The following is a 21,721-nucleotide window of genomic DNA, read 5'->3' as shown; positions in this document are numbered from 1 at the left end:
CCATGTGTAACTCTGTGTTGTTGTTTCTGTCGCAATGCTTTGCTTTATCTTGGCCAGGTCGCAGTTGTAAATGTGAACTTGTTCTCAACTAGCTTACCTGGTTAAATAAAGGTGATATTTAAAAGCTTAAGGTATGATCATGGGAAGCGGCTCAAATAAATATTAAATACTCCTATAAAATGGGGACTGTGTGCCCATTTGCGAGCAGATCTTCAATTCCCCAAATGTTTTTTTTAATTCCCAGAGGCTAGCAGCTTCCCCATTGAGTTAAACTGATTAAATGCTAAACTAAGGTTCCCAGGTCGGCTTGTTTTTTTTCATTGATTACACTGCAGTCACAAGTCACACTTGATTGGCCAGGTCTATAACAGATGTAAGAACTGAATAGATTTAACATTCATTCATCTGCATTTCAGGTCTAGAGTGGCTAGACCATGTTTGCTAACTAACTCACTGTGATGGATATCTCAACTGATGCATATTGGATGGGCACATTGAAATAAAGCCTTCTAAAACATGACATTTGCTGAGGGGAATATATGCTTTCAATGGCATTGCAGCTGGATAAGGAAAACCTGCACTCACGGAAGTAAAACAAATGGTGGCATTGCCCAATATGTTGCCCCATCATGCTTATGTGATGAGTAAACTTGCCTGAGACTAGTATTAACTCCCCAAACTAATGCCCAGACTTTAGCTTAGCGGGCTAACACTGTCTTCTGGTGCACGGACAACCTGGGTTCAAAACCCAGTTGGTCACATTAGGCGCATCAAGATCACAAAATACACAACAGCTATTTTATGAGAGACTCTAAATCAAGTGACAGGACTTGATAACAATTACGAGACAATGTCTTCTGAATTTCCAGCCTCTAACAACCCAAACATCCACCTGGTCTGTTTACTCAAGGACTGTGTCCCAAATGGCATCCTATTCCATATGTACTACATTACTTTTGACCCTCATGAAAAAGTACTACTGAATTACTACTCATCACTACTACACAAGATCTACACAAAACCTACTGGTTTTACTACTTGATTGCTATTGAGATGTGTAATAAACTGAGAGTGATTTATGTAGTAATTTAAGTAGTAATGAGTGATACATTGGGATGCTTCACTACTGGTGCACACTATGTATTTCCTATTTATTTCCATTCTCCCTTAATGACTACTGTGTAACTACTGAGCTTTTTGGTGTCTACTACCTAAAACTGTCACGCCCTGATCTGTTTCACCTGTCTTGGTGATTGTCTCTACCCACCTCCAGGTGTCTCCTGTTTTCCCCATTAGTGCCCGGTGTATTTATCCCTGTGTTTCCTGTCTCTCTGTGCCAGTTCATCTCGTTTTGCCAAGTCAACCAGTGTTTCTCCTAGCTCGTATTTTTCCCAGTCTCCATTTTTTCCTAGCCCTCCTGGTTTTGACCCTTGCCTGTCCTGATGCCGAATCTGCCTGCCTAACCATTCTGCCTGTTCTGACCTCGAGCCTGCCTATCCCCCTGTACTGTTTGGACCTGGTTTATGAACTCTCGCCTGTCCCAGACCTGCTGTTTGCCTACCCCTTTTGGTGTAATAAATGTCGGAGCTCAACCATCTGCCTCCTGTGTCTACATTTGGGTCTCGCCATGTGCCCTCATAAAAACCTACACAATTCCTACATGCTGTATGCCTACTCAATCCCTATTGAATTACTACTGCCATTTGTGTGTATAGTGTTGTGTCACTGCTGAATTGCTCCTGATCCTTTTTAATTAATATTGAAAACTGACATTTACCACTCATCTTGTTTCACTACTGTCAATACTAGACTAGTGCACGTTATTTCCTCAAGTTTCTAACTGTAGTTGTATAATCCAACAAATAATAAGCTAATACAAACTTAATTGAGATTTAGTTTTCATTAAATTGTCACGGCTGTCTGAAGAATGGGACCAAAGCGCATCGTGTGTACCGTTCCACATTTTATTTAAACGGAGAAACTATGCAAGACATACAAAACAACAAACCGTGACGAAGAGGTGCAACATACACTTACCGTAATTTCCGGACTATTGAGCGCACCTGAATATAAGCCGCACCCACTGAATTAAAAAAATAAAAATAAGCCGCACATGTCTAAGCCGCAGGCGCCTACCGGTACATTGAAACAAATTAACTTTACACAGGCTTTAACGAAACACGGCTTGTAACAAAAATAAATAGGCTTTAACGAAACACGGCTTGTAACAAAAATAAATAGGCTTTAACGAAAGACGGCTTGTAACAAAAAATAAAAATTAGCAGTAAACAGTAGCCTACCAAGAAAGTCATTGGTCACTATCTTCCTCCTCCTGTGCACTGAAACCACTGAAGTCATCTCCTTTCAAAAAAAATTGAAAGCGGGAAAAATCCATATATAGTGGGGGAAAAAAGTATTTGATCCCCTGCTGATTTTGTACGTTTGCCCACTTACAAAGAAATGATCAGTCTATAATTTTAATGGTAGGTTTATTTGAACAGTGAGAGACAGAATAACAACAAAAAAATCCAGAAAAACGCATGTCAAAAACGTTATAAAATTATTTGCATTTTAATGAGGGAAATAAGTATTTCACCCCTCTGCAAAACATGACTTAGTACTTGGTGGCAAAACCCTTGTTGGCAATCACAGAGGTCAGACGTTTCATGTAGTTGGCCACCAGGTTTGCATACATCTCAGGAGGGATTTTGTCCCACTCCTCTTTGAAGATCTTCTCCAAATCATTAAGGTTTCGAGGCTGACATTTGGCAACTCGAACCTTCAGCTCCCTCCACAGATTTTCTATGGGATTAAGGTCTGGAGACTGGCTAGGCCACTCCAGGACCTTAATGTGCTTCTTCTTGAGCTACTCCTTTGTTGCCTTGGCTGTGTGTTTTGGGTCATTGTCATGCTGGAATACCCATCCACGACCCATTTTCAATGCCCTGGCTGAGGGAAGGAGGTTCTCACCCAAGATTTGACGGTACATGGCCCCGTCCATCGTCCCTTTGATGCGGTGAAGTTGTCCTGTCCCCTTAGCAGAAAAACACCCCCAAAGCATAATGTTTCCACCTACATGTTTGACGGTGGAGATGGTGTTCTTGGGGTCATAGGCAGCATTCCTCCTCCTCCAAACACGGCGAGTTGAGTTGATGCCAAAGAGCTCAATTTTGGTCTCATCTGACCACAACACTTTCACTCAGTTGTCCTCTGAGTCATTCAGATGTTCATTGGCAAACTTCAGACGGGCATGTATATGTTTTCTTGAGCAGGGGGACCTTGCGGGCGCTGCAGGATTTCAGTCCTTCACGGCGTAGTGTCTTACCAATTGTTTTCTTGGTGACTATGGGCCCAACTGCCTTGAGATCATTGACAAGCTCCTTCCGTGTAGTTCTGGGATGATTCCTCACCGTTCTCATGATCATTGCAACGCCACGAGGTGAGATCTTGCATGGAGCCCCAGGCCGAGGGAGATTAACAGTTCTTTTGTGTTTCTTCCATTTGCGAATAATCGCACCAAATGTTGTCACCTTCTCACCAAGCTGCTTGGCGATGGTCTTGTTGCCCATTCCAGCCTTGTGTACATCTACAATCTTGTCCCTGACATCCTTGGAGAGCTCTTTGGTCTTGGCCATGGTGGAGAGTTTGGAATCTGATTGATTGATTGATTGCTTCTGTGGACAGGTGTCTTTTTTACAGGTAACAAGCTGCGGTTAGGAGCACTCCCTTTAAGAGTGTGCTCCTAATCTCAGCTCGTTACCTGTATAAAAGACACCTGGGAGCCAGAAATCTTTCTGATTGAGAGGGGGTCAAATACTTACTTCCCTCATTAAAATGCAAATCAATTTATAACATTTTTGACATGCATTTTTCTGGATATTTTTGTTGTTATTCTGTCTCTCACTATTCAAATAAATCTTACATTAAAATTATTGACTGATCCTTTCTTTGTCAGTGGGCAAATGTACAAAATCAGCAGGGGATCAAATACTTTTTTCCCCCACTGTATAAGCCGCGTCATTGTTAAAGCCGCGAGGTTCAAAGTGTGGGGAAAAAGTTGCGGCTTATAGTCCGGAAATTACGGTACTCAAAATACAATCTCCCACAAACCCAGGTGGGAAAAACAACTACTTAAGTATGATCTCCAGTTAGAGACAACAATGACCAGCTGCCTCTAATTGGAGATCATCCCTCCAAAAAACAACATAGAAATACAGAAACAAGAACATGACAACATAGAAAATCTAAACTAGACACAACCCCGTTACGCCCTGACCTACTCAACCATAGAAAATATGGTCAGGACGTGACATAAATACATATTATATATTTACACTTATGTTAATCCCTTTTATACCTTGTCTTCTTCAGCTTTGATTTAACTATCTTCAGATCCTCTTTTTTGTTGCGGCAACATTTCTCCACCACAGTATCCTTTTAGAAAATTAAGACAAGCACAAGAGGCAACAAATTATAAGCCATTATCAACAGAGGCCACATAAGACAACCCAGAAAAACTTTTGATAAACAATGTTAATCTTGCCAACAATGGCCTCCGGTATTCTTATTTCAAGGGCCTCCTTGGCAACATGTCAAAAGAGGTAAGTAGAATGAGTAAGTATACTAATATGAACATACTTTACATTTGCACACAAACACATACTTATTAATAAGCTAGCATTGTCACGCCTGCTCCTGCTCCCCCTCCCTGGCGCTCCAAGCGCCAGGCTCCCCAGCATTGCACACACCTGCCTTTCCCCATGTCACGTGTATCAGCGATTATTGGACTCATCTGGACTCAATCACCTCTGTCATTTCCTCCCCTATATCTGTCTGGTTCCCCACTCTGTTCCCTGCTTCAGCATTAATGTTCACATGTCCTTGTATACCCGTGTGCTGACGCTGTTCCTGTCTTGTTTCATAGCTGTTCCCGATTAAATGTTTGCCTCCCCAGACCTGCTTCTCATCTCCAGCGTCGGTCCTTGCAAGCATGATGAAATCAGTCTACATGGCTACATTTCAATGGGGCTAGCAAACAGCTAGGCTAAACACAAGACCGTTTTGGCTAGCAATCTTCTAGATGTGGTAAAAAGTTACATAAAAGACTAAATGACATGAAAGTTTTCATAAACCATAAAAGACTGTTATACTTACAGATGGTGAAAGTTAGGATAACAAAAATTGGAAGATGATTATAGTTAGCTAACAACTACTACTTCCTGTTTTGACTTCTTCTGTGGTTGCGAAAAGCTGGTAGTCTGGCTTTAGAGTAGTGACTACTTATTTACTACCAAGTAGTCAAAATCTCTACCTGATCACTACTGGAAACTACTGTTTTCCTACTGAACACGACAAAACTCTACTTGTGTATCTTGAGTAGTGCATAAACTACACGTTCACTGCATAGTCACTTCTGCTCAAATAGGTTTTGTGTAGTAGTTGGTTTTGTGTAGTAATTTACTAGTATTTTTCATGAGTGGGGTCTATAGGGCTCTGTTCAAAAGTAGTGTGCTAGGGAATATGGTGCCATTTGAGACACACCATGGTATTTTTACCCCTTGTACTTTAATTTTATATGTTTGTTTTTTGTACCAGAGCCTCCCTCCAATCACTGTTACTTTGTTTTGTACAATACCCCTTATTTTGACGTCAACACAAACGACTTCAATGATGGCAGTTTCAGATTGATCTATGTAGCGAACATAGAGCAGTGGAAGAATTCACTTTGATTCGTCAGGCAAATCTTTAAGGAGAGCCTGTGATATCTTGGGTAGCTTGCATAAGAGGGAGATGTCATGTGACCTCATGTCCATGGTTGTGGTGACTGGAACAAGTACTGGGACAAGTTCCAGTGTGTGTTGTAATGTGCTCAGTTGTTCTCAGTTCCCACCATAAATCCCAGAGGCCTGAAAAGGTATAGGGGAAAAAGGTTTGGAATGGGGAAAAAAGTCACAGTCAAAATTTGGAAATTCCACCCCTGGTCCTTGAATGTAAGTAACAGCATGTCACGACTTCCGCCGAAGTCGGTCCCTCTCCTTTTTCGGGCGGCGTTTGGCGGTCGACGTCACCAACCTTCTAGCCATCGCCGATCCACTTTTCATTTTCCATTGGTTTTGTCTTGTCTTGTCTGGTTCCAATTCCATCAATTACATGTTGTGTATTTAACCCTCTGTTCCCCCAATGTCCTTGTCTGTAATTGTTTGTTGTCAGTGCTTGTGCACGTTCTGTTCTGGTGTGCGTCGGGGTATGTACCCATTTATTTCATTGTTCTGTATCCAGTGGGTTTTGATGATTAAACTGAGCCGTTGGAAACACAGTTTTACTCTCCTGCGTCTGATTTCTCTGCCGCCAGTACGCACCCCTGACACAGCGTATGTACAAACCACCATTAAACCACCTTATCTCTTGACCGGTGATATATCCTTAGGGAGTAAGGGTTAACAGGAATCCTCTCCAATACCAAGAAAACAACATACATTTTTTAGCAGACACTCTTATCCAGAACGACTTACAGAAGCAATTAGGGTTAAGTGCCTTGCTCAATATTTTTTCTTGTTTTACCTAATTGGCTCCTGGATTCAAACCAGTGACCTTTTGGTTACTGGCCAACGCTCTTAATTGCTACATGGCTATTGCGGCCCACCCGCTCAATGACATGGTAGAGTAGGTCATTATTTGGCAATACCCAGCGTTATCGTAAATGTCTTCCATTTCCTGGTATCAATATAACACTATGCCTGTGGATGGACACCAGCACTCTCGTTGAACCGTCCAGTGTGGAGTAGTGTGGTGTAGTAGTCCATCTGTGCATTCCCACAGAGTGTAGTTCGTCCATCTGGTCCACCCCCATCCACTCCCGTCCGGACTGTTATCCCTTGCCATAAGCCAACAGGTCAAAGGTCAATGCGGGGGTCAGTGGAGAGCTGGCCACCCTGTTGACCTGTTGATCTCTCTCTGTTTAGCTACGGGCCAGCCAGCCGTATGATGTAACCACAGGGTGCTGTACAATTCAAATGACAAATAGCATCATGTCCAGTGGGAATGTGAGCGGGAGAGAGAAAGTGAGCGTTGAAATTCACATTGTGTAGACATCAGAATAGATACAGATGTAAGATCTTAATTTGAACCAGTTTGCTACAGCAGGATAATTATCCTGCAGCAACAGGATGTCATGTCCTGACCATAGTAAGATGTTATTTTCTATGGTAGAGTAGGTCAGGGCGTGACGGGGTGTTTTGTGTTTTTCTATGTTATCTATATCTATGTTTAATTCTAGTTTTCTATTTCTATGTTTTTTTGGGGGGGTAGATGATCTCCAATTAGAGGCAGCTGGTCCTCGTTGTCTCTAATTTGAGATCATACTTAAGTAGGGTTTTTTTCCACCTATGTTTGTGGGTAGTTGTATTCTGTTTAGTCTATGTACCTGACAAAACTGTGAGCTGATCGTTTTCGCTTTTGTTATTTTCTTTAGTGTTCTGTGTTAAAATAAAAAGTAATTATGAGCACTCAACACGCTGCGCTTTGGTCCCCTCTCTACGACAGTTGTTACACAGGAAATGTGAATTATTATGTTGATTATAACTAATGTACATTTTTAAAGTGGAATTTGCTAACTTCAGAAGCATTTTTAAACCTCAAATACACTGCATTGCAGAACAGTTATCCTGCAGCAGGGTGATCAAATTAAGATCCTACATCTGTAGATGATCTGGTGGAATGACAAGAAGATCAAAAGTGATGCTGACACGTATGCAGAAACACACACACACAGAAAGAGAGATTGTGTGGAGGTCAATCTAAATTTAATAGAAGTATGCTCTGCACTGTCTGGCTCTCCCTGCCAGTAGAATAAAGCAAACACAGCAGGACTACACACACCACTGACATACCACACGCCCTCACAACGCAGGGGGGACTATGACATCTTGGGAGCCTCCAACCCAATAATGTTTTGAGGGGGTTGGGGTCCAGGGGCCCTTTCCCTCCAGATAGCATATGAACACCTCATAAGCCATGTTCCTTGCTCAGACCTTGCAAGAGGGCCTCGCAAAACTGTAGCATGCCACTGACACACACACACACGGTATAATGTGTATATTTCATGAACTGACCTTGTCTCCGACCTGCCTGTTGTATAATGTTACGCTGCTGCAAATATAGATAGATGACCAGTATTTTCATAGAGACAGAATAAATCAAACCTGCCATGGCACTATATTTGTTTACACAACTACTGCCAGTAGCACATACCTGTAGGTGTCTCATTCTGAGAACTGGGAGCCTCCATCTGTGAGGCTTGGTATTTTTACCATAGTCAACACAATTTTGTACCAGGCCATATTTAAGCCCCAAAAAAGGCTAGAAGAAAATACGCCCAAAAGTGCTACTGTGAAAATTCTGCCATGTGGTTTGATGGAATTTTTGTCTTAGGACTTTTGTGTTTGTCTGTGACTTTGTTTTGTTTAACTTGTCTGTGGCACTTGTTTTCTGCAACAGTTTTAATGAGGGATGGATCATCATCACTGTTTCTGGGATGTAATTACTGCAGCAGGGCCGTATTCATAAAACGTCTCAGAGTAGGAGTGCTGATCTAGATTTGATAAATACCGCCCCTGGTATTGGAACCATAACAGTCACAGTAGAAGCTTAATTACAGTTAAGTCAAAATCCAAATATGTTCCATGTCCATATACTGTACCTCTATGAAGGATGAGCAGTACAAACCTGCCAGTCCCAGATGATACTACCCCGCCCCCCCACATACCCCTTCAAATCCTATCCTGCATTCCCCCCTCTCACACTGGAGCGAGCAGAAGCATGCCACGACATCGGCAGCAGCAGCTGACGTCACTTGTTTACCATCTTCTAGGTCGGCGCTCTCTCTACCACGCTCTCTGACTGTGGCATATAAAGCACTGTTACGCAACCGCTGTTATGAACCTGGCTAACTCTGCAGTACTACTGTGTAAAGTGAGACCTATGCTATGGCTGACTGTTGATGTTGGTTTGGCTCAAGCTTTTCATGACAGCAGACCATTGTATAGGCCTATATCCCTGTCAAGCATCTGCTCTACTGTATAAATGAGCCATGTGCCCCTACGATAAACCAGAGTGGAGTGTGTGTTTGTGTTCTCTGTCCTGCGGCTCCATCTCTTCCTGGCTGTCTCCACTACTGCAGCAGCAGCAGAACTGGATATAAACAACTCTGGCTGTGTGGTGACTCAGGACTGTGCGGCTCTCTCTCTCCCTCCCTCTCTCTCCCTCTCTCTCTTTCTAGCATGTAGAGGGAGAGGAGGCCCCCTAGTGGGCAAAGATTATTGCAAACCGGACGACCTACTTCAGAGGAAGAAGTTGCCCCCTAAGCACAGATCTAGGATCAGATTGCCCTACCCTGAATAATTACCTAAACCATTAGGAGTATGAAACAATATCTGACTTTCTATCAGTGTCAGGGTATTACCTACGAGTGCCTCTGCATCCACTGCACACCCTATAATTATTATTATATTATAATTAAATGGAGTGAAGATCCTGCTCGTCTCTTTATAGACATATTGGTCGCTGGTTAAACTACAGTACCAGTCAAAAGTTTGGACACACCTACTCATTCAAGGGTTTTTCTTTATTTTTACTATTTTCTACATTGTAGAATAATAATGAAGACATCAAAACCATGAAATAACACATATGGAATCATGTAGTAACCAAGAAAGTGTTAAACAAACCAAAATATATTTTCTATTTTTTTTAAATATTTTTTATTGCCTTAATGACAGCTTTGCACACTCTTGGCATTCTCTCAACCAGCTTCACCTGGAATGCTTTTCCAACAGTCTTGAAGGAGTTCCCACATATGCTGAGCACTTGTTGGCTGCTTTTCCTTCACGCTGCGGTCCAACTCATCCCAAACCATCTCAACTGGGTTGAGGTCGGGTGATTGTGGAGGCCAGGTCATCTGATGCAGCACTCCATCACTCTCCTTCATGGTCAAATAGCCCTTACACAGCCTTCAGGTGTGTTTTGGGTCACTGTCCTATTGAAAAACAAATGATAGTCCCACGAAGTGCAAACCAGAAGGGATGGCGTATCACTGCATGGCGTATCTCCATGCTTCACGGTGGGAACCACACATGCAAAGATAATCTGTTCACCTACTCTGCGTCTCTCAAAGACACTGCTGTTGGAACCAAAAATCTCTAATTTGGACTCATGCGACCAAAGGACAGATTTCCACCGGTCTAATGTCCATTGCTTGTGTTTCTTGGCCCAAACAAGTCTCTTCTTCTTATTGGTGTCCTTTAGTAGTGGTTTCTTTGCAGAAATTCAAACAAGAAGGACTGATTCACACAGTCTCCTCTGAACAGTTGAGATGTGTCTGTTACTTGAACTCTGTGAAGCATTATTTGGGCTGCAGTTTCTGAGGCTGGTAACTCTAATGAACTTATCCTCTGCAGCAGAGGTAACTCTGGGTATTCCTTGCCTGTGGTGGTCCTCATGAGAGCCAGTTTCATCATAGCGCTTGATGGTTTTTGCGACTGCACTTGAAGAAACTTTTAAAGTTCTTGAAATTCTCTTGATTGACTGACCTTCATGTCTTAAAGTAATGATGGACTGTCATTTCTCTTTGCTTATTTGAGCTGTTCTTGCCATAATATGGACTTGGTCTTTTACCAAATAGGGCTATCTTCTGTATACCACCCCTACCTTGTCACAACACAACTGATTGGTTCAAATCCATTAAGAAGGAAATTAATTCCACAAATGAACTTTTAACAAGGCACACCTGTTAATTGAAATGCATTTCAGGTGACTACCTCATGAAACTGGTTGAGAGAATGCCAAGAGTGTGCAAAGCTGTCATCAAGGCAAAGGGTGGCTAATTTGAAGAATCTTAAATATAAAATGTATTTTGATTTAACACTTTTTTGGCTACTACAGTGCATGATTCCATATGTGTTATTTCATAGTTTCAAATCAAATCAAATTGTATTTGTCACATGTGCCTAATACAACAGGTGTAGACCTTACAGTGAAATGCTTACTTACAAGCCCTTAACCAACAATGCAGTTTTAAGAAAATTAAGTGTTAAGTAAAAAATAGATAAGTAAAAAATGTAATTAAAAGTAACAAGTAATTAAAGAGCTGCAGTAAAATAATAGTGTGGCTATATACAGGGGGTACCGGTAAACAGTCAATGTGCGGGGGCACCGGTTAGTCGAGGTAATTGAGGCAGCATGTACATATAGGTAGAGTTAAAGTGACTATGCATAGATAAAAAAAAACAGAGAGTAGCAGCAGCGTAAAAGAGGGGGGGCAACACAAATAGTCTGGGTTGCCATTTGATTAGCTGTTCAGGAGTCATATGGCTTGGGGGTAGAAGCTGTTAAGAAGCCTTTTGGACCTAGACTTGGCGCTCCGGTACCGCTTGCCATGCGATAGCAGAGAGAACAGTACTTGACTAGGATGGCTGGAGTCTTTGACAATTTTTAGGGCCTTCCTCTGACACTGCCTGGTATAGAGGTCCTGGATGGCAGGAACTTGTCCCTAGTTATGTACTTACTGGACCGTATGCACTACCCTCTGTAAAAAAAACCTGAATGAGTAGATATGTCCAAACTTTTGACTGGTACTGTATATAGAATTCACTGTAAAGAGTAAGCACACATTTTTTTTTGGGTGTGCACACAATCTTCAGTCTAAAATACTTTCATTGATCTGCAGTGTACAATACTTTTTGGGGGAACTAAAGCACCACAGTTCATATTCATCTTTATCTTCATGTTTTGCTTGGTGCAGGGACTCTTGACCTCAAGCAAATCTGTTGGTTGACATGTGGAAAGGTTGTTTGTAGGCCTACATTGTGTGTTATGTTCAGGCCAGTCAGGCAGTGCACAGTGAGGAATTTGTATGAATTTCCAGACTATATAGTTTAATACAGCCGTGAGGTGTGTGTGTGTGTTGCATACTGTGTCAGGACTTAAATGACTTAACCCATTTTTATGGACATTGGAACATGAGTTTGATCAAATTCAAAGCTATTATAGAGGTGTGTTTACAAAATGAATATTGCTTAATGATTATTTTTCTGCATGTAACCAAAGGTATTGTGACCATGTGCTGTATCTGCATGCAATTAATATGTATCAAAATTAAATGTTTTACAGAAACATTGATAAAATGAATGTTATCCTATCATCTTTTTATATATATAAAAAAAGTTGCACACAAAATACAGGGCATTCTAATTAGCACTGCTCTAACATCAAATTTTTGCTACTCCTTCATTCAGCTGTGGTTTGACACATTTTTTTTTACATGTATCTGGCGCCCTCTCCTGACGTATGAAAGAATTGCTTTTCCCCAGGTCCATTATGTCTCTTGTGTTGTTTCCGTCTGAAGGTTTTACGTGGCTGACGGTTTCCGCTTTGTGAACAAGGAAGTGTTTTTTAGAAACTCATAAAACAGTAAGTAAATAATAATCAAAAACTGCTATGTTTATGTTTTGAGACCGAGAAGAAGTAATCAGGTAATTTGATACGTTATTTGTTGAATTTGAAATCACATCATACAACATGATAACATTAATGTATCTAACGTTAGTATCTGAGCTGACAAGGTAAAAATCTGTCGTTCTGCCCCGAACAAGGCAGTTAACCCACTGTTGCTAGGCCGTCATTGAAAATAAGAATTTGTTCTTAACTGACTTGCCTAGTTAAATAAAGGTAAATAATAAATAATCTAACAGCTGTGCCTATAGATTGCATGCTAGCTAGCATAGTTTACCGAAGTGGCCCAAACTGCATAACCATGCACCAATGCACAACCTCTGGCACAACAACGCTAACTAGCTGTGTTTAGCATTCAAGTGCTCAACTACTGTCAGGTTTGTTTCAGGTTCGTCAGGAAACGTATGATGGATGCAGTCATAACCCGGGCATGTCACAGCATGTTGTAGAGGAGGGATCCCCAAAGAGTTGCAAGACACTGACGAGTTGGCTGGTTGCTTTGAGGTAAGATAGCTAGCTAACTTGAGATGTTGTTTTCAATAAGTATTCAGGCTATGCATTGTATAGTGTACATTCTCGCTAACTAGTTTCTAAACATGTGGCTGGTGTGATGGATTAGGTCATACAGATTTTTTAAAACACATTCTCAAATTATGTTTTGTTTATTGAGTAGTCATTAGCTACGGAACTGTGAGTAATTTGGGAAATGTTGTTATACTCAATGTACTGTGCTGCGTATAATGGACAGGCTCCAGCACTGTATGTTGCAAATGAAGTAGTTACACTACTTACTGAAAGTACAGGGTAATTTTTCTATCAAATAACAACTACATAAACACCTGGATGAAAACTAAGAGCATCCATTAGAATCTATGGGTCATTAATGTTTGTTCTTTTTTTTTTTTTTTTTTAGCTTTTACAATGGAGGGAACCTCAAAAAGCAAATCTGCTGCTCCCCAGAGCTCTGTCGCTGCTCAAGTTCCATTTCTTCACCTGTGCACCACGCTTGAAAAAATACAGAAGACCAAACTCCGACCAGACAAATCAAAGTTTCTCCATGACTTCATAGACTCCTGGAGGAAGTTCCATGCGGCCCTCCACAAAGACAACCCTACCACCACAGACTCTTTCTACCCAGCCATGCGTCTCATAGTCCCCTCGTTCGAAAGGGAGCGCATGGCCTATGGCATTAAAGAGAGTATGTTAGCCAAGCTCTACATAGACGTCTTGGGTCTCCCCAAGAACGGACCGGAAGCCAACAAACTGTTGAATTACCGCACCCCCACCACATCTCAGGGGGAGGCGGGTGACTTCGCTCTTATGACCTACTTTGTGTTGAAGAAACGCTGCACAAGCCAGGGCAACCTCACCATCAGAGAAGTCAACGACTTTCTGGACTCGGTGGCCATCAACAATGCTGGTAAGCAGAAGGACCTGGTGAAGAAGAGCCTGCTGCACCTTATCACCCAGAGCACGGCACTGGAGCAGAAGTGGCTTATCCGCATGATCCTGAAGGACATGAAGCTGGGGGTCAGCAAAGAGACCGTGCTCCAGGTGTTCCACTTAGATGCGGCCGAGCTCTACAACGTCACCACAGACCTAAACAAGGTGTGCCGGCAGCTCCACGACCCCTCTGTGTCCCTCAGCGAAGTGTCCATTGGCCTGTTCTTTGCCTTCAAACCTATGCTGGCCGCCGTGGCCAACATGCGCCAGGTGGAGAAGCAGATGGGAAACAGCAACTTCTTCATAGAGACCAAGCTGGATGGAGAGCGCATCCAGCTGCACAAAGATGGCGACGTCTACAAGTACTTCACACGGAACTCCTTCGAGTACACCCAGCAGTTTGGTGCATCGCCGCTAGAGGGCTCCCTGACGCCTTTCATCCACAATGTCTTCAAGCCCCACGTATTCAATTGCATCCTGGATGGGGAGATGATGGCGTACAACCCCACTGCCGACACCTTCATGCAAAAAGGAAGCAAGTTTGACATCAAGAGGCTAGTGGATGACTCCGAGCTGCAGACGTGCTTTTGCGTTTTTGATGTACTTCTTGTGAACGACCGCAAGTTTGGCAACGAGACGTTGAAGGTGCGCCACGACAACCTTCAGACTGTCTTCACTCCTGTTAAAGGGAGGATACACGTGGTGCCGAAAACGGAGGCCAAAACTATGCAAGAGGTGGTGAACGCCCTCAATGAAGCCATTGACAACAGGGAAGAGGGCATCATGGTGAAAGATCCCTCATCCGTATACAAGCCCGATAAACGAGGTGAGGGCTGGCTCAAGATAAAGCCGGAGTACGTTGATGGCTTGATGGATGAGCTCGACCTGTTGATTGTCGGAGGCTACTGGGGAAAAGGAAGGCGAGGTGGCATGATGTCTCATTTTCTCGTTGCGGTTGCCGAAGCTCCGAAGCCTGGAGAGAAACCCTCCGTCTTCCACACGCTCTGTCGAATCGGTTCCGGCTACACCATGAAGGAGCTGTATGACTTGGGGCTGAAGCTGGCCAAGCACTGGAAAGTCTACCGGAAGAACGACCCTCCGGCCTCTATTCTGTGTGGGACGGAGAGACCAGAAGTCTACATTGACCCATGCAACTCGGTCATCATCCAGGTGAAGGCAGCAGAAATAGTCAGTAGTGACATGTACAAAACCAACTGCACTCTACGCTTCCCCAGAATCGAGAAGATCCGGGAGGATAAAGAGTGGCACCAGTGCATGACCCTAGCTGAGCTCGATCAGTTTCGCAACAAGGCGTCCGGGAAGTTGTTCTCGCGCCACCTCCGCATCAATGACAATGACGAGCCTGAAAAGAAGAAGAGCAAGTCGCTGGCAGCGGCCAAGCCCAAGAAAGCTGTCGGCGTCATCGACCACTTCAAGTCCCAGGACCTATCTGGCGTCACCAAGGAGACGGACATGTTCGAGGACGTGGAGTTCTGTGTTATGAATGGCAACGAGGCGCACCCCAAGGCGGAGCTGGAGAAAGCAGTGGCCCGATGTGGCGGTATTGTAGTCCAGAACCCGGGACCGGACACCTACTGTGTGATCGCCGCTGTGGAGAACATGCGTGTGAAGAACCTGATCTCTTCAGACCAGCACGACTTGGTGTGGGCTGCCTGGCTGCTGGAGTGCCTAGACAGGAAGCAGGTGGTGCCATGGCAACCGTGTCACATGATACACATGTCGCCCTCCACCAAGGAGCAGTTTGCCAAGGAATACGACTGCTACGGAGACAGCTACTTCGTGGACACGGACGAGCAGCAGCTGAGGGAAGTCTTCGGTCGGATTGGCAGAGCGGTCACTTTGACGGCACAGTGCATCGCTAAGTTGGAGGAACGCTACAGCTGGGACGACCTCCCCACTAGCATGTTCAGACCTTTCAGGGTCTATATGGACAGATACACAGACATAGGAGACCCTAAAAGCATCGTACCAGCAACTTGTCTGGACACGCGGGCTCTGGAATTCCGCTTCCACGGAGGGACAGTAGTGCAGAAGCTCGAGGAAGGGGTCTCTCATGTCATAGTGGTGGAGGAAACAAGAGTGTTGGCTTTAAGAACCCTCAGACGACTCTTTACCAAAAAGTTTAAGATTGTTAGAGAGTCATGGGTAACAGAGTCTATCAAAGCAGGGTTTTTGCGGAATGACAATGACTACCTAGTGTGATGGTTAAAGCCATCCATAAAGTTATCTAATGCAAGCACTGGACAATAAGCACGTTATGATTGACATATCTCTGGGATTGTAATATTTTGTTTTAATCCATTTTAGAGTGTAAATAAATGTTTGTTTTAAAGGGTTTTCTGAATCAGAAGGTAACGTTATCCAGTGTTTTTCTACACATTTGAATATGGATAAAGGGAACTCAAGGATATAGTGTAGGCCTATATCTAAAGGTGTATCTACTGTAATTGAGGTAAGCTATTTTAATGTCCTTACCAATGCAGACTATTGTGTTAAGATATTTTAAGACTCTCTTTCCCATAATTTCCCAAACTGTCAGCGAGACATCAAGGGGTGAACACTTTGGTTTTTGCCTTAACACTACACAGCTTGATGATTAGTTCATTATTTGCATCAGCTGTGTAGCGCTAGGGCAAAAACCAAAACATGTTACCCTTGGGGTCCCGAGGCCGAGTTTGGGAAAACCTGGTCTATCCACTAAACTATTTTTCATTTAATGCAAATTATATTATACTGTATGTTTTTTTTAAGTTAATCTTTTCAATTCTCATGTTTTGGAACTAAAATAAATATTTTGAATAAATATGGGAATTGGTATTAGAAGATTGTCTTTATGTATTGTCCAGGTATCTAAATATTTAAACTGTTGTTGCAATGTTAACTTCAGTAGATTAACTGACTTTAATGAAAAAATAGGGATTTTTATAAAGCTGTTAATTTGAGATAAAAAATAAGAAACCTGCACACTGCTCTTCCTATTATCACTGCGCTTTATTAAGCTTTACGTATCGGCCTCAAGGCCTTCTTCAGAGTTGGTAATTAAATTACATCTATACTGAACAAAAATATAAACGCAACAATTTCTATCATTTTACGTAGTAAAATATCATATAAGAAAATCAGTCAATTAAAATAAATTCATTAGGCCCTAATCTATGGATTTCGCATGAGGTGATGGGGTGGATGAATGGCACGACAATGGGCCTCAGGATCTCGTCACCGTATCTCTGCATTCAAATTGCCATCGATAAAATGCAATTGTGTTCTTTGTTCGTAGCTTATGCCTGCTCATACCATAACCCCACCGTCACCATGGGGCACTCTGTTCACAACTTTGACAGTTGACATCAGAAAACCGCTTGCCAAAACAATGTCATACACGTGGTCTGCGGTTGTGAGGCCGGTTGGACGTACTGCCAAAGTCTCTTAAATGACGTTGGGGGCGGGTTATGGTAGAAAAATGACCATTAAATTCTCTGGCAACAGCTCTTGTGTACATTCCTGCAGTCAGCATGCCAATAGCACGCTCCATCAACATTGAGGCATCAGTGGCATTGTGTTGTGTGACAAAACGGCAGTTGTCTTTTATTGTCCCCAGCACAAGGTGCACCTGTGTAATGATCATGCTGTTTAATCAGCTTCTTGATATGCCACACCTGTCAAGTAGCTGGATTATCTTGGCCAAGGAGAAATGCTCACTAACGGATGGAAAAAAATTGTGCAGAACATTTTAGAGAAATAAGCTTTTTGTGCGAATGAAACATTTCTGGGATCTTTTATTTCAGCTCATGAAACATGGGACCAACACTTTACATGTTGCGTTTATATTTTTGTTCAGTATAGATAAACAGTAAAAGTCAAAAGTTTGTGAACACCTACTCATTCAAGGGTTTTTATTTATTTGTACTGTTTTCTACATTATAGAATAATAGTGAAGACATCAAAACTATGAAATAACACATGGAATCATGTAGTAACCAAAAAAGTGTTAAACAAATCACAATATATTTTATATTTCATATTCTTCTAAGTAGCCACCCTTTGCCTTGATGACAGCTTTGCACATTGTTGGCATTCTCTCAACCAGCTTCATGAGGTAGTCACCTGGAATGCATTTCAATTAACAGGTGTGCCTTGTTAAAAGTTCATTTGTGGAATTTGTTTCCGTCTTAATGGATTTGAACCAATCAGTTGTGTTGTGACAAGGTAGGGGTGGTATACAGAAGATATATTGGAAAAGCATTCCAGGTGAAGCTGGTTGAGAGAATGCCAAGAGTGTGCAAAGCTGTCATCTAGGTAAAGGGTGGCTACTTTGAAGAATCTAAAATCAAACATATTTTGATTTATAAAAAAAATACAAAAAATTGTAAATGATTCCATGTGTTATTTCATAGTTTTGATGTCTTCACTATTATTCAACAATGTAGAAAATAGTAAAAAAGTAAGAAAAACCCTGGAATGAGTAGGTGTGTCCAAACATTTGACTGGCACTGTACATAACATGAAACAGCACATTAGTAAAGGCAGACAAATGACCTTGAATGAAGCTGTCTTTGCTGGTAAGCTGTTTTTTTTATGTTTGTACCTTCCAATCCACCTCCAGTTGCCATGCCTGTTGAGTGAGAGGAGAAAGAGTGCACTGCCTGGCCCTGCTTTGAGTAGAGTGAATCAGTGAGCCGTGGGGGGTTATTGATGGGTCCAGAAGGGAACGATGTGTCTGTCAGAGAGATGGGCAAGCCACAGGAGTCCTCCAAAACAGGATCCTCCTGGGGCTCTCTGCAAAGATGTTCCCTCTTGAGAAAAGGTCATAGAGGTACCGTGGGACTGAAAGTCTGTTGTTCCCTTCCCAACCAGTCCCTGTTGAGTGTATGGATTTGTCTCAAATGGCACTCTATTCCATATAAAGTGCACTACTTTTGACCAGGACCCATAAGGCTCCGGTCAAAAGTAGTGCACCATATAGGAAATAAGGTGCCATTTGAGATGCAGGCCATGTGTTTGGGGGCTTTTTTTCTCAACCAAGTAAACAGTGTGGTGGGATTAAATTGAGTCTTAGGAGTTATTGGGGGCCACATCGACAGCAAACTGTAAACTAGTTGGAACATTTTATTTTAAATAAGTGCCAAATACAGTGCCTTCGGAAAGTATTCAGACCCCTTGACTTTTTCCACATTTTGCTACGTTACAGCCTTGTTCTAAAATTGATTAAATAGTTTTTCCCCTCATCAATCTACACACAATACCCCACAATGACAAAGCAAAAACAAGTTTTAGAAAATCTTGGCCCCCCCAAAAATAATGAAATATTATATTTACATAAGTATTCAGACCCGTTATTCAGTACTTTGTTGAAGCTCCTTTGGCAGTGATTACAGCATTGAGTCTTCTTGGGTATGATGCTACAAGCTTGGCACACCTGTATTTGTGGAGATACTCACATTCTCTGCAGATCCTCTCAAGCTCTGTCAGGTTGGATGGGGAGTGTCGCTGCACAGCTATTTTCAGGTCTCTCCAGAGATGTTTGATCGGGTTCAAGTCCGAGCTCTGGCTGGGCCACTCAAGGACATTCAGAGACTTGTCCTGAAGTCACTCCTGCGTTGTCTTGGCTGTGCTTAGGGTCGTTGTCCTGTTGGAAGGTGAACCTTCGCCCCAGTCTGAGGTCCTGAGCGCTCTGGAGCAGGTTTTCATCAAGGATCTTTCTGTACTTTGCTCCGTTTATCTTTGCCTCGATCCCGACTAGTCTCCCAGTCCCTGCTGCTGAAAAACATCCCCAAGCAAGATGCTGCCACCACCATTTTCAACCTTAGGGATGGTGCCAGGTTTCCTCCAGACGTGACGCTTGGGATTGGGCCAAATATACTGCTCAAAAAAAGGGATCACTAAAATAACACATCCTAAATCTGATTGAATGAAATAATCTTATTAAATACTTTTTTCTTTACATAGTTGAATGTGCTGACAACAAAATCACACAAAAATAATCAATGGAAATCCAATTTATCAACCCATGGAGGTCTGGATTTGGAGTCACACTCAAAATTAAAGTGGAAAACCACACTACAGGCTGATCCAACTTTGATGTAATGTCCTTAAAACAAGTCAAAATGAGGCTCAGTAGTGTGTGTGGCCTCCACGTGCCTGTATGACCTCCCTACAATGCCTGGGCATGCTCCTGATGAGGTGGCGGATGGTCTCCTGAGGGATCTCCTCCCAGACCTGGACTAAAGCATCCGCCAACTCCTGGACAGTCTGTGGTGCAACGTGGCGTTGGTGGATGGAGCGAGACATGATGTCCCAGATGTGCTCAATTGGATTCAGGTCTGGGGAACGGGTGGTCCATAGCATCAATGCCTTCCTCTTGCAGGAACTGCTGACACACTCCAGCCACATGAGGTCAAGCATTGTCTTGCATTAGGAGGAACCCAGGGCCAACCGCACCAGCATATGGTCTCACAAGGGGTCTGAGGATCTCATCTCGGTACCTAATGGCAGTCAGGCTACCTCTGGCGAGCACATGGAGGGCTGTGCGGCCCCCCAAAGAAATGCCACCCCACACCATGATTGACCCACCGCCAAACCGGTCATGCTGGAGGATGTTGCAGGCAGCAGAACGTTCTCCACGGCGTCTCCAGACTCTGTCACATCTGTCACATGTGCTCAGTGTGAACCTGCTTTCATCTGTGAAGAGCACAGGGCGCCAGTGGTGAATTTGCCAATCTTGGTGTTCTCTGGAAAATGCCAAATGTCCTGCACGGTGTTGGGCTGTAAGCACAACCCCCACCTGTGGACGTCGGGCCCTCATACCACCCTCGTGGAGTCTGTTTCTGACCGTTTGAGCAGACACATGCACATTTATGGCCTGCTGGAGGTCATTTTGCAGGGCTCTGGCAGTGCTCCTCCTGCTCCTCCTTGCACAAAGGCGGAGGTTGCGGTCCTGCTGCTGGGTTGTTGCCCTCCTACGGCCTCCTGCACGTCTCCTGATGTACTGGCCTGTCTCCTGGTAGCGCCTCCATGCTCTGGACACTACGCTGACAGACACAGCAAACCTTCTTGCCACAGCTAGCATTGATGTGCCATCCTGGATGAGCTGCACTACCTGAGCCACTTGTGTGGGTTGTAGACTCCGTCTCATGCTACCACTAGAGTGAAAGCACTGCCAGCATGAAAAAGTCACCAAAACATCAGCCAGGAAGCATAGGAACTGAGAAGTGGTCTGTGGTCCCCACCTGCAGAACCACTCCTTTATTGGGGGTGTCTTGCTAATTGCCTATAATTTCCACCTGTTGTCTATTCCATTTGCACAACAGCATGTGAAATGTATTGTCAATCAGTGTTGCTTCCTAAGTGGACAGTTTGATTTCACAGAAGTGTGATTGACTTGGAGTTACATTGTGTTGTTTAAGTGTTCCCTTTATTTTTTTAGCAGTGTAGTTAAATCTTGGTATCATCTGACCAGAAAATCTTGATTCTAATGGTCTGAGAGTCTTCAGCTGTCTTTTGGCAAACTCCAAGTGGAGGAACTCTAGAGCTCTGTCAGTGACCAACGGGTTCTTTGTCACCTCCCTGACCAAGGCTCTTCTCCACCGATTGCTCAGTTTGGCCGGACGGCCAGCTCTAGGAAGAGTCTTGGTGGTTCCTAACTTCTTCCATTTAAGACTGATGGAGGCCACTGTGTTCTTGGGGACCTTCAATGCGGCAGAAATATTTTGGTACCCTTCCCCAGATCTGTGCCTCGACAGAATCCTGTCTC

General features: G+C 43.3%; 1 protein-coding gene across 4 annotated transcripts; it reads left to right on the top strand.

Moving 5' to 3' along the window:
• Positions 1–12,389: 12,389 nt before the first annotated feature.
• lig4 (ligase IV, DNA, ATP-dependent) lies at positions 12,390–16,794 on the top strand. Of its 4 annotated transcripts, none has more exons than XM_029740666.1 (3): positions 12,390–12,465; positions 12,885–13,011; positions 13,421–16,794. In XM_029740666.1, the coding sequence occupies exon 3, from the start codon at positions 13,429–13,431 to the stop codon at positions 16,171–16,173; it is 2,745 nt and encodes a 914-aa protein (XP_029596526.1). In that variant the 5' UTR covers positions 12,390–12,465; positions 12,885–13,011; positions 13,421–13,428; the 3' UTR covers positions 16,174–16,794. The 4 variants fall into 4 exon arrangements, with proteins under 4 accessions (XP_029596526.1, XP_029596529.1, XP_029596528.1 ...); XM_029740669.1 differs by having other exon boundaries at positions 12,397–12,465; positions 12,896–13,011; XM_029740668.1 differs by having other exon boundaries at positions 12,429–12,527; positions 12,896–13,011.
• Positions 16,795–21,721: the final 4,927 nt, after the last annotated feature.

The sequence above is a fragment of the Salmo trutta genome, chromosome 39 (genome assembly GCF_901001165.1).
Source record: "Salmo trutta chromosome 39, fSalTru1.1, whole genome shotgun sequence".
Lineage (NCBI taxonomy): Eukaryota > Metazoa > Chordata > Actinopteri > Salmoniformes > Salmonidae > Salmo > Salmo trutta.
This window is presented reverse-complemented; position numbering and strand designations above follow the sequence as displayed.